Source organism: Mytilus californianus, unplaced genomic scaffold (genome assembly GCF_021869535.1).
Source record: "Mytilus californianus isolate M0D057914Y unplaced genomic scaffold, xbMytCali1.0.p SCAF_4, whole genome shotgun sequence".
NCBI lineage: Eukaryota > Metazoa > Mollusca > Bivalvia > Mytilida > Mytilidae > Mytilus > Mytilus californianus.
In genome coordinates this window covers 351,301-365,875 of record NW_026262690.1, presented here as the reverse complement: position 1 = coordinate 365,875, position 14,575 = coordinate 351,301, and the positions used below count along the sequence as shown (strand labels likewise).

Genomic DNA, 14,575 nt, shown 5'->3' with positions numbered 1-14,575 from the left:
GAATGGGTCACTGAATAGAGATGAGAAGGGTGTCATCCTAGATAAGAGTATACACAGATGTGCCGCTGGTATGGGTCACTGAATAGAGATGAGAATGAATAGAGATGAGAAGAGGGTGTCATCCTAGATAAGAGTATACACAGATGTGATGCTGGTATGGGTCACTGAATAGAGATGAGAAGGGTGTCATCCTAGATAAGAGTATACACAGATGTGCCGCTGGTATGGGTCACTGAATAGAGATGAGAAGGGTGTCATCCTAGATAAGAGTATACACCGATGTGCCGCTGGTATGGGTCACTGAATAGAGATGAGAAGGGTGTCATCCTAGATAAGAGTAAACACAGATGTGCCGCTGGTATGGGTCACTGAATAGAGATGAGAAGGGTGTCATCCTAGATAAGAGTAAACACAGATGTGCCGCTGGTATGGGTCACTGAATAGAGATGAGAAGGGTGTCATCCAAGATAAGAGTAAACACAGATGTGCCGCTGGTATGGGTCACTGAATAGAGATGAGAAGGGTGTCATCCTAGATAAGAGTATACACAGATGTGCCGCTGGTATGGGTCACTGAATAGAGATGAGAAGGGTGTCATCCTAGATAAGAGTATACACAGATGTGCCGCTGGTATGGGTCACTGAATAGAGATGAGAAGGGTGTCATCCTAGATAAGAGTATACACAGATGTGCCGCTGGTATGGGTCACTGAATAGAGATGAGAAGGGTGTCATCCTAGATAAGAGTATACACAGATGTGCCGCTGGTATGGGTCACTGAATAGAGATGAGAAGGGTGTCATCCTAGATAAGAGTATACACAGATGTGCTGCTGGAATGGGTCACTGAATAGAGATGAGAAGGGTGTCATCCTAGATAAGAGTATACACAGATGTGCCGCTGGTATGGGTCACTGAATAGAGATGAGAATGAATAGAGATGAGAAGAGGGTGTCATCCTAAATAAGAGTATACACAGATGTGATGCTGGTATGGGTCACTGAATAGAGATGAGAAGGGTGTCATCCTAGATAAGAGTAAACACAGATGTGCCGCTGGTATGGGTCACTGAATAGAGATGAGAAGGGTGTCATCCTAAATAAGAGTAAACACAGATGTGCCGCTGGTACGGGTCACTGAATAGAGATGAGAAGGGTGTCATCTTAGATAAGAGTATACACAGATGTGCCGCTGGTACGGGTCACTGAATAGAGATGAGAAGGGTGTCATCCTAGATAAGAGTATACACAGATGTGCCGCTGGTATGGGTCACTGAATAGAGATGAGAAGGGTGTCATCCTAGATAAGAGTATACACAGATGTGCCGCTGGTATGGGTCACTGAATAGAGATGAGAAGGGTGTCATTCTAGATAAGAGTATACACAGATGTGCCGCTGGTATGGGTCACTGAATAGAGATGAGAAGGGTGTCATCCTAGATAAGAGTATACACAGATGTGCCGATGGTATGGGTCACTGAATAGAGATGAGAAGGGTGTCATCCTAGATAAGAGTATACACAGATGTGCCGCTGGTATGGGTCACTGAATAGAGATGAGAAGGGTGTCATCCTAGATAAGAGTATACACAGATGTGATGCTGGTATGGGTCACTGAATAGAGATGAGAAGGGTGTCATCCTGAATAAGAGTAAACACAGATGTGCCGCTGGTATGGGTCACTGAATAGAGATGAGAAGGGTGTCATCCTAGATAAGAGTAAACACAGATGTGCCGCTGGTATGGGTCACTGAATAGAGATGAGAAGGGTGTCATCCTAGATAAGAGTAAACACAGATGTGATGCTGGTATGGGTCACTGAATAGAGATGAGTGTGTCATCCTTAATAAGAGTATACATAGATGTGCTGCTGGTATGGGTCACTCTTTTGGAATGTCAAATACACCAGTGGGGTGCTATTTCATGGAGGTAATATACCAATAGGGTGATATTTAACAGAGGTAATATACCAATGGGTACACATTTATATATCAGTAGGTCATAAATGTTCATCATCTTTAGAGATGTCTGTCAAAACTGTGATTCTGATCTATTTATCTGATAATATTCATGATCCCATGTGGTTAACGTCTAAATAAGATGTCATAATAGCTTGAAAATGTATGAATGGGTAGGGATTTTCGCATGAATCAATATATGAATGGGGTAGTTTTCAAACCCCAGGGGGACATCTATACCCAATTTGTATGTTGAGCCCCCCCATGTTAAAATTCTGAAAACATATAAGCTGAAAATATTATTCCCCCACAAGATGACAAAGTTTATAAAAATAATGAGATGTGGTTTGATTTTCAATGAGACAAATATCTACCTGACACTTAATTGCTTGCTTGGTGAACTTAAAACAATTGAGAAATTCAAAATACCCGAGAATAGAAGGGTATGTTTAAAGATATATCTACCAATTCTCCAACAGTCATCCCCACATCAGTAAACCATGACCGTTGGTCAGTAGCTATCTTATTGAATATAGTAAATTATACTTTGTATAAAGATATATAAACATATATCTCCACATGAGATGTAGTACCCTTACAGTGACAAGTCCTTCACAGATGGAAAACAGAAAGAAACTGCAGCATATTTACCTAGTTCTACACCCTTATAGTTTGTGATGGTTAGAGTCTCCTCAGAGTCTAGTTTATGAGCTACTGACATAAGATGAAGGTGGACTGTACCCAGCAACAGTTCTGTGTCAGCTGGTTCCCAGAATGGATCCTTCTCCTGTAATAATAGATTGTAAGAGAAGAATTAAGTTGTTGCACACAAAAATATGTTAAGACACAAATTTATGTTTAAAAAGTTGCCTCCAACCCCATTCCCATGCATTCAAATCTGGAACAGTTGGATGGAGAGTTGTCTCATTGGCACTCATACCACATCTACTTAGACAATGTTGGCTGCTTAACAAAAAATGGAATTTTTTTTAAATGACATACAAATTGACAAACATAGGCTCTATTCCTCTTTTTAAGGTTGAACCACACTATCAAAAATTTGTGGACTGCACCAGTTACTCACCTGAGGTATGTCCCAGTCATCATCTCCCTCATCTACTACAGTTACTTACCTGAGATAAGTCCTAGTCATAATCTCCTTCATCTGCACCAGTTTCTCACCTGAGGTAAGTCCCAGTCCTAATCTCCCACATCTACACCAGTTACTCACCTGAAGTTTGTCCCAATCATCATCTCTCTCATCTGCACCAGTTACTCACCTGAGGTTTGTCCCAGTCATCATCTCCCTCATCTGCACCAGTTACTCACCTGAGGTAAGTCCCAGTCATCATAACCCTCATCTGCACCAGTTACTTACCTGAGGGAAGTCCCAGTCATCATCTCTCTCATCTGTACTAACTTACTTACTTGAGGTAAGTCCTAGTCATAATCTCCCTCATCTGCACCAGTTACTCAACTGAGGGAAGTCCCAGTTATTATCTCCATCATCTGTACTAGTTACTCACCTGAGGTTTGTCCAAGTCATCATTTCCCTCATCAGCACTAGTTACTCACCTGAGGTAAGTCCCAGTCATCATCTCCATCATCTGCACTAGTTACTCACCTGAGGTAAGTCCCAGTCATCATCTCCATCATCTGAACCAGTTACTCACCTGATGTAAGTCCCAGTCATCATATTCCACATCTGCACCAGTTACTCACCTGCGGTAAGTCCCAGTCATCATCTCCCTCAATATAGTTCTGGTACATTTCCTGCATCAGGAACTTTCTGTTGATGAACTTATTTCTATCCCACATCCATTCATTTCCCGTCTGTGGGTTCAACATTTTCACCATGACCTAAAGAACAGAAATCTATGATATTTCCAAATTCAACTAATCATTGATGAGACAATATGTAGAACAAAAATCATAAGACAAATTATCTACAGGTATTACAATTCTGACAGGGCAAAATGAAAATAATTGAGATTTAAGTAAAGACCTTCAAAACTGTCACCTTTCTGTTTATTGGTACAATCTAGTCCATTTGTCATGTAAACAATCTTTTTCCTTATAATTCCCCTGTTTAAGGGGTACCCAACACTTTGACTAAAATAATAAATTTGATTCGTTTAATTTTTCTTAAAACTTTGACAAAATATTCACTTTGACCTGTTGACAAAAATATGAAAAATTCAAGAAATTTGAACCACACAATTTACAGGAATAATTTCATTAGATATATAGCAGTTTGATAAACAATAATTTTGATCATTGAGAAGCTTGATTTCTCTTTACTAATAGTATGTGATTAAAACGTTCAGCTGATTTTTAAAGAGTTAACTCCTTTAGGTGTTCTGTACCTACTTAACAAAACAGTAAACCTTTTTGAACTCGTTCACTGCCCACACTTGACAGAGAGTTTTATATTGTGACTGACAGCTGATTTATTACAGTATAAATATGTGGAATATGTATTTGTAGGCTCTTATTGATATACATGGTATATGTGGAATATGTATTTGTAGGATCTTATTGGTATACATGGTATATGTGGAATATGTATTTGTAGGATCTTATTGGTATACATGGTATATGTGGAATATGTATTTGTAGGCTGTTATTGGTATACATGGTATATGTGGAATATGTATTTGTAGGATCTTATTGGTATACATGGTATATGTGGAATATGTATTTGTAGGATCTTATTGGTATACATGGTATATGTGGAATATGTATTTGTAGGCTGTTATTGGTATACATGGTATATGTGGAATATGTATTTGTAGGATCTTATTGGTATACATGGTATATGTGGAATATGTATTTGTAGGCTGTTAATAAGTGTTATTGGTATACATGGTATATGTGGAATATGTATTTGTAGGCTCTTATTGGTATACATGGTATATGTGGAATATGTATTTGTAGGATCTTATTGGTATACATGGTATATGTGGAATATGTATTTGTAGGATCTTATTGGTATACATGGTATATGTGGAATATGTATTTGTAGGCTGTTATTGGTATACATGGTATATGTGGAATATGTATTTGTAGGCTGTTATTGGTATACATGGTATATGTGGAATATGTATTTGTAGGCTCTTATTGGTATACATGGTATATGTGGAATATGTATTTGTAGGATCTTATTGGTATACATGGTATATGTGGAATATGTATTTGTAGGCTGTTAATAAGTGTTATTGGTATACATGGTATATGTGGAATATGTATTTGTAGGATCTTATTGGTATACATGGTATATGTGGAATATGTATTTGTAGGATCTTATTGGTATACATGGTATATGTGGAATATGTATTTGTAGGATCTTATTGGTATACATGGTATATGTGGAATATGTATTTGTAGGATCTTATTGGTATACATGGTATATGTGGAATATGTATTTGTAGGATCTTATTGGTATACATGGTATATGTGGAATATGTATTTGTAGGCTGTTATTGGTATACATGGTATATGTGGAATATGTATTTGTAGGATCTTATTGGTATACATGGTATATGTGGAATATGTATTTGTAGGCTGTTATTGGTATACATGGTATATGTGGAATATGTATTTGTAGGATCTTATTGGTATACATGGTATATGTGGAATATGTATTTGTAGGATCTTATTGGTATACATGGTATATGTGGAATATGTATTTGTAGGATCTTATTGGTATACATGGTATATGTGGAATATGTATTTGTAGGATCTTATTGGTATACATGGTATATGTGGAATATGTATTTGTAGGATCTTATTGGTATACATGGTATATGTGGAATATGTATTTGTAGGATCTTATTGGTATACATGGTATATGTGGAATATGTATTTGTAGGCTGTTATTGGTATACATGGTATATGTGGAATATGTATTTGTAGGCTGTTATTGGTATACATGGTATATGTGATATTTCTGTTTATCATACATTTAGTACTAAATACAGAATTTTGTATATTTAATAAAGGTTCTTTTCTCCAGTCTGTATCATCTACACCGCATTGCATGACTAAACCTGTATCGCATGTAGGGCGTGACGTCAAATCAAATGACGTCAAAGTTAAACAAATGATGTCCAGTTGCTGTATTTCCTGGCATGATACGAAATGTATCCACATTTAATTGGAATTTCAGAAAAATTCTTGCAAGAGAAAATGGGTCATTTATGACACTGATTCAGACTAGAAATTTTTATTTTGGAAAAAGATCAAAAGACCCATTCTCTCTTCAATAGTATTTTGTTTAAAATTACATGTACATGCATGTGTGTTAACTTTGGTGCAATAGAACTGAGGTAATAAAAGTATGGAATCTATAAATCACTATTCTAAAGCATGTGTATTAATTAGCAATACTTCATGTATGTACCCACTGGACGTTAAGCAACCAACAATCAATCATGTATGAACATTAATACTTTTCCTTAATCAAGGGTTTGAATAGCAATGTTCACTTCAATTTCCCAATTATTTTGAATAATGCAAATATTGAAAGTGGTGTTAAAACAGATTACATCTACACATATAAATATGAGGTTCCACATGGGGAAAAGGGAATTTATAACTTACATGCCTCCAAAAGAAGGACTAGAAATTGTAATGTTGGATTATTTTAACAAATGATCAGGTTTCTCTTTTAATACAAGTATTAAACCTAATTTACAGTAGTTGTTATTTTATTTTTGTTGTAGTATGATCCTTGATGTGATATTATTGTTTAGTTTGTCAGATTAAAAATAAAATGATGTTATACAAATATTTATTCATTAGCATTAGCATCAGAGTTTCATTTGTGGAAATTCAAAGTCCAATGTTTTTAGATCTAATAAATGATGGAGTTACACAAGCTTCAGAAGTAGTCAAGGTATTCACTTTATATATATTTCCCATTTCAATGTTTTAACATCAAGCACTACTGAAGAGATTTTAGTCATCGAAGTATGCACATATTTAGTGCAGCAAAATTGGTACCCTGTCGAATATGTGGAGTTCATATATATTTAGGAATCCCTCTGTTTATCTGTCCATAATTTTTGAATAGATGATACTTGGTAACATTGTTGTCCACATTTATGTTAATAAATGAAATCAGATTGCAGTATAATATAAAAATAAAGGTCATTGTGAAACTTGGTTAAAGTTGACAACATATATTGGGAAGATGGGTTGTATTCTACAGGAGGGAACAGCTAATGAAATAAATCAGATGGGTTGTATTCTACAGGAGGGAACAGCTAATGAAATAAATCAGATGGGTTGTATTCTACAGGAGGGAACAGATAATAAAATAAATCGGATGGGTTGTATTCTACAGGAGGGAACAGATAATAAAATAAATCAGATGGGTTGTATTCTACAGGAGGGAACAGATAATAGAATAAATCAGATGGGTTGTATTCTACAGGAGGGAACAGATAATAAAATAAATCAGATGGGTTGTATTCTACAGGAGGAACAGCTAATAAAATAAATCAGATGGTTTGTATTCTACAGGAGGGAACAGATAATAAAATAAATCAGATGGGTTGTATTCTACAGGAGGGAACAGATAATAAAATAAAATGCTCTGCTGGGGCGCAGCTTGATACAACCGCAGAGGTCGAACCCTGAACAGTTGGGGCAAGTATGGACACAACATTCAAGCTTGATACAGCACTGAATTTGGATTGTAATTAAATATTTGACACAGCATAGGTTTCTGACACAGAATGAATGTGGTCTAAGAACTTAGAAAATTTTAATTTACCTATTCAAACCATATCATTATTATTTGCTTTTATATATAAATCAGAAATAACCAATTTAAAATGGAAAATTTTAAAGAAAAAAAAGGAAAAAAAAATCCCCCCCCCCAATTTTTTGAACCCCCTTATGATTCATCGACCCCAAACTCAATCCCAGCCTTCCCTTTGTGGTATGGTACCTTGCAGTACAATTTCAGAGAGATCCATACACTTGAACACAAGTTATTGTCTGGAAACTAGAAAAATGCTTGTTTTTTGGCCCCTTTTTGGCCCCAAATTCCTAAATGTTTGGGACAATTACCCCCAAACTCAAACCCAGCTTTCCCTTTGTGATATGGAACCTTGCAGTACAATTTCATAAAGATCCATACACTAACACACAAGTTATTGTCCTGAAACTAGAAAAATGCTTGTTTTTTGCCCCTTTTTGGCCCCTAATTCCTAAAATTTTAAGGCAATTACCCCCAAAATCAATCCCATCATTCCCTTTGTGATATGGAACCTTGTGATACAATGTCAGAGAGATCCATACACTTACACACAAGTTATTGTCATGAAACTAGAGAAATGCTTGTTTTTTGCCCCTTTTTGGCCCCTAATTCCTAAAATTTGGAGGCAATTACTCCCAAAATCAATCCCAGCATTCCCTTTGTGATATGGAACCTTGTGATACAATGTCAGAGAGATCCATACACTTACACACAAGTTATGTCTGGAAGTTACAAAAATGCTTATTTTTGGCCCCTTTTTGGCCCCTAATTCCTTAACTGTTGGTACCATAACCCCCAAAATCAATCCCCACCTTCCTTTTGTAGTATTGAACCTTATGGTAAAATTTCATAGAGATCCATTCACTTAAGGGCATCCGATACAGTTTCAAGGGAGTTAACTCTTGGCGTGACGTTATGCGTTTGAATTCCCGCAAAACGTCACTTTTTGCGGGACGTAATGTGTGTAATTTTCCGTAATAAGAAACGTAATGTGGATTTTCGATGCTTCAATTTCTGTTTCTCCCGCATGCTAACTTCTAAACCATTAATATTAGTGCATTTGATTCTAACAGGATAACAGTCTAATAAAATCAGAAGAAATAAAACATATTACTGTTTCTGTGAGATCTTCAACAAAGTATCGTATAGTGAGCAATCTCAAGACGACTGACCCTTTTGGTGTTACTAATATAATGCATGTCAATTATCATTTTTATTATCATTCATCATCCATGATTTGGTCCGAATCCGATTTTCTGACATTTTATTACAGCACAGAAAACCAATGATATTTTAAAACTAATACCGAAAATTTAGGTACACGAAGAAGTAAATTTCCTAACTGAACAATTTACTAAAATAAATAATGGTATGCCGCTAATATTAAAAATGATACAACAAAGTTCCTATTTCTTCCACGTTGCACGTATTTTATCTAACAAAAGGCAAAAGTCAACAATATTAACGCCCGAAAAATTTTGACGGAACGTAATAATGGTATACAAATGTCCGGCGTCTGTCTGTCCGTCTTTAACATAGTACAGCACAAATATCCAAATTTCATTAAACTTAACATAGTTGTTTTTTATGATGGTCAAACGATAAGTATACTTTTTGGTGAATGTTTTGAGTTACAGGACTTTGTAACTAAAACAGAGGTGTTTTTTTCACAGTTCGCGCCGTATCTCAAAAACGAATTATGATTATTGCTTAAAACTGTACACACTTCTTAGTTATATTAATCTGAAGATCTGTGTACTTTTTGGGGATGATTCAAAATTTTATTTTACAGTTATTGAGTTTATGAAAAAAGAGGGGTTTTCACATGTCGCGCCGTATCTCAGAAACTATTTATAATTATTGCATAAAACTTCACATACTTGTTACTTAAATTAATCTAAAGATCTGTATACTTTTTCGTGATGATTCTTTAATTCATTTTTGAGTTCTTGAATTTTTATTGAGCTTCAATTTGATATCATAGAACACATGATGTGATATATAAACTTCCTATTGAGAAAGAATAAGGAATGAGTCAGGATATACTTAGCATGAATTCATGTACAACCCCCGTGTTATTTTAAAAACATTTATTATGGGTTTTTTTCATAAGACGATGGGCGTATCATGCGCTCGTAGCGCAGCTGTTTATTTTGTTCTTTATTTTTTTTTACAAGATTATAAAAGTGACGTGCAGAGGCGTATTCAGGGGGGGGAGGCTCAGGCCCCCCTTTTGAGGAAAAATTTTGGTTGGTTATATAGAGAATCACTGAAGCGTGACGAGAGCGGGCCCCCTCTTATGCAGTCAGTGGGCCCCTACTTATGAAAATTTCTGGATCCGCCACTGACTTGCTTTGCAATCGTACTTTAAGTGGGTATAGTGTGGAAAGTTGGGAGAGGAACAGAAACAAAACCAAAGCTGGGAGTGGGTGGGGGAATAGGTAATATGTCCAGTCCTTTCGCTATTAATTCAATCGTTTTGCCAAATCAAAAATTTCAAAATTATGGTTTAGTTTCTCTGTCTGGACAAAAGCATCCTTTGGCAAATTGAAGATTCTCCTTTATAAGATTTTGTTTTTGTTTTCTGACAACATAAAAAAAGAAGATGTGGTGTAATTGCCGATAAGACAACTCTCCACAAGAGACAAACATGACACAGAAATGAACAACTATAGGTCATCGTACGGTCTTCAACAATGAGCAAAGCCCATACCGCATAGTCAACTATAGAAGGCCCCAAAATGACACTGTAAAACAATTCAGACGAGAAAACTAGCGGCCTAATTTATGTACAAAAAAGAAGTTCCGTTTGCAGGAAAAGACCTCATGTAAGTAACCTTTGTGCTGTGATCCAGTGGAGATAATTTTATCAAGTGAACTTTAAAACTATTCAGAAGCCTATAAATTTTATTCAATTGCAGTCATTGACCGTAATAAAAGTTTTATTTTATGAATAAATGTGAAATTCTAAAAAATGATTAAAAGGTGAATAAAAGGATTTTAAAGAGTATTGTAATGAAACAGCAGCCCACCAAACAAAACAAAACAAAAAACAACATCTAGAGGTCAACATATTGTAAAAAATAATACACGAGTGTGTACAGTACATGTACCTGTATGTCAAGTTCTAAATTGCCGAGTCTTTAATTCTAAAAGCCGTAAAATTATCAACAGTCCGTAATAACTTTTTTTGCGATGTTTCTCACTTAGACCACAAACAGAGACAGGTATTTATGATTCACATGATTTTATTTCCGAAAACAATTTGACCAATTTATAGGTAGCTGTTTACAAGCAATATTTATACATCTAAAAAATGTCGCCGGTAACTTGCAGAGATAACGTCGAGATTGTCTGCCAGCGACGTCGTGCATTTTAGCGCTAACGTTGAGGTTCCAAAGGGGGGGGGACTCAATTTTTAGGATAACTCGCGTTTATCATGGAACCCAGCACGGTGACATATATTTTTTATTTGAGATTTGGAGAAAGCATGACAAAATGCAGTTTATGTAGAAAAATGATAAAAATGACATTTTCAGAAACACTTTATTTCCCTATTTTTAGGTTAAAAAAAATACCACTTTGAGCATCTGGTCCGCAATGTCAAGCAAGGTTTGCATAATTGTATAGTCATTCGTGTAGGGATTTATTTTTTTCCTTATTGTGTCTTATCACAGCTTCAAATTGAACCCGATCTTAATAATTTACGACGAAGAATATCTGCTCCAAAAATTTTATAACATTGCCTAACTTTTTTACAAAATTGCACAAATCCCCAATTTTCAGCCTCAATTTTCTCGAAAACAAGCATGGTGACCTATGTTTTATTTTGTGTTTTATTTAATAACTCGCCAAGGCCTACAACATATTTCAAAATTATAAAAATGACATTATATCGAGAAACTGTATCGGATGCCCTTAAACTAAAGTTAGAGTGCGAAAACCAATGTGTCTTCAGACGACGACGACAACAACGTCATACCAATATACAACCTCAAAATTTTTTTGCAATCGTATAATAAATCAGATGAGTTGTATTCTACAGGATGGAACAGCTAATAAAATAATCAGATGGGTTGTATTCTACAGGAGGGAACAGATAATAAAATAAATCAGATGGGTTGTATTCTACAGGAGGGAACAGCTAATAAAATAAATCAGATGAGTTGTATTCTACAGGAGGGAACAGCTAATAAAATAAATCAGAGAGACAGTATCGTTAGTTAATGCATTTAAATACCTGAAAATGTATTATTCTATATGTATCATTCAGCATTAATACACAAATGTGGTATTTCTGTGTATCAGTGCAGCATTGATATACAAATGTGGTATTTCTGTGTATCATTGCAGCATTAATATACAAATGTGGTATTTCTGTGTATCAGTGCAGCATTAATATACAAATGTGGTATTTCTGTGTATCAGTGCAGCATTAATATACAAATGTGGTATTTCTGTGTATCAGTGCAGCATTAATATACAAATGTGGTATTTCTTTGTATCAGTGCAGCATTAATACACAAATGTGGTATTTCTGTGTATCAGTGCAGCATTAATATACAAAGAAGATCAATAATCTGTCAAACAAATTAAACTATATTTTCAAGTTATTAATAAATTGTTTGCATTCAACTAATCTCTATCCAGAAGCAGTTACCTATAGGTTACCTGGCTTGTGCTGTGACTAATCAAAAATCAGAGCTAGCAGAAAATATGAGTTTTGTGTATAAAACAAACTAGCATTAATCTATGTTTGCCATTTCCGAATGCCTTGATTTTACGTAAAATTAAGGGGTAGACCTGGGGCACGGGAGACAAATCTTGGACAAGTTTAACTCCACCAAGCATTAAATCAAGGAATAAAATTTCTTTAAAGATCCAAAAACCAAAAGCTGAAAAGGTAGAAAATAAACATTCATACATGAAATGCTTCTACAGGTTACCTTCTCTGGCTTGAGTCTGCGGTAGGACATTCTTGAACTAGGTCAATTAAGAGCAACTAAAAGAAGTAAAATCAAGCTTACAATAGGTGCAATTTTGGGAGATAAATAAATGCCTTCCAATGATTTTGTTGTGTACAGAAAACATAAAAACTAGTAGTTTTTCCCAAAATTCCACCGATTGTAATCTTGATTTTACTTCTTTTAGTTGCTCTTACTTGACCGAGTACCAGAATGTCCTTCCACAGATTAGGTAACCGGTTGAAAAATGATATACTTCGAAGTCTTGGTAATATGAAAAAAGATTATTGGAAAAAATGGATTGAATAAGTTATAATGTTGTGGTGTTAAGCTAAAGGCTGGTAGGCTGTACTTAACTGTATTTGGTTTTCAAATACAAACAGCAATATTCTAGTGACAAACTGTCAAAACATTAAATTTTAACATCACACAAAATAAAATCCAGAGATAGAAAAATTAATATTGCCAAATATTTTCTTATGTCTGCAAGCCCAATTGTTTGAAGATTTTGTAAATTTCAAACAGTCAAATTCAAGAAAAGTTTGGGATTTTCAAAGCATAAAAAATAATTGTGTAAGCAATTTTTTGCTGGAATTAAACGATAACTTTTTTTTCTGAAAAAATAAATGTGTTATCTGAGAGTGCCAGAATTTTTGACTTATTTAATAACTTTCAGCCATATATTTACATTCAGGCTGCAAATATTAACATGACATTTCAGATTTACTTTAAAATATGTCAATACAATGCATTTTAACAGTCATGAATATTCCTAATGAGAACATGTGCAAAAACACACAATAATTAATATTTGCCTGCTAGTGTTTTCAACCATTTTTTAGGGTACCTAAAAACTGGTCATTTTCAATATACCCTAAAAAAAGATGTAACTGTAAATTTCAACAAGGCTTTGCAAGGCTCCAGATAAGAATTCACAAATTGGGGTTTTTACCCACCATTTTTTTATGTAATTGGGTGATAAAGTTTTGAAATTGCATGATCAATTCCAATTCACCCCTCAAGCAAATATCAATTTGGGTTTTTCACCACCAAGCTCCTTAATGTATTGGGTTTTTTCATCAACACAATATTGAATGTTTAGGCATGTTATAATCACATTATATCAACCCCATGCAGATGTTTTTCCATCTTAAACGTTCTGCCAGTTTTGTATTTTCTCACAACTTATAGAAACTGCAACTGGTGTCACTAGTTGGACAGTTACTAATTACCTTTCTAGATCCCATATGATCACCCTACAGTTAAGTTGGGGTAGGCGTGGCTAAGTGTTTAGATTTTTATGTAATATATGTGAAATTTAGGTGCTGTAAGAAAGTTTTGCAAGTCCTTTCACCTATTTGCCAGATCTACTTTTTAATAAAAATAATAAGTAGTTCCCAGATTTAAGATATACCCCAAAACCTTGACCAGGTTTATAGGTTTAATGACGGAGACCACATTCAACTTAAATTTACAGAGTTAAATTTACAAATAATTCTGCAACATCAAATAAATAAATGACAATGTTAAACTGCACTTGCCAATACGACAACTATCATAAGCATACAGAACAATAAGACCAAAACAAAGAAAGTGTCAAGATGCATTGACGTAAAAAACGGATATGTGTATTCACTAAAATGAAAAAAATAATATATAAACTAAAATTATACTTGAATGTTTTTGTTTAATTTAATTTACATAAATCTGGGTTAAGTTGTCCCAGCTGATTAGAACTTTTGGTTTCTGAAGCTTTCCAACTACATATATCATGTCATAATTGATTTGGCCTTTCACTTTTTCCAGCTGATTTCGTTCTTGAAAAAACCCCGTGTTTATCGTTTTAGCAATGTTCTCGTTAAGGTACGCAAACGGGTCTTGTTATCATCA

The 14,575-nt window shown here is 35.0% G+C and overlaps 1 protein-coding gene across 2 annotated transcripts in view; it reads right to left on the bottom strand.

The window, feature by feature from the left end:
* LOC127737232 (kinesin-like protein KIF28P) overlaps positions 1-14,575 on the bottom strand; it is a 132,611-nt gene that overhangs the window by 19,999 nt on the left and 98,037 nt on the right. For both annotated transcript variants that reach the window (XM_052247770.1, XM_052247769.1), the window contains exons 17-18: positions 3,677-3,814; positions 2,606-2,741 (exon numbers count right to left, since the gene is read on the bottom strand). In XM_052247770.1, coding sequence (XP_052103730.1) covers positions 2,606-2,741; positions 3,677-3,814 — 274 coding nt within the window. The remainder of the gene's footprint in view (positions 1-2,605; positions 2,742-3,676; positions 3,815-14,575) is intronic.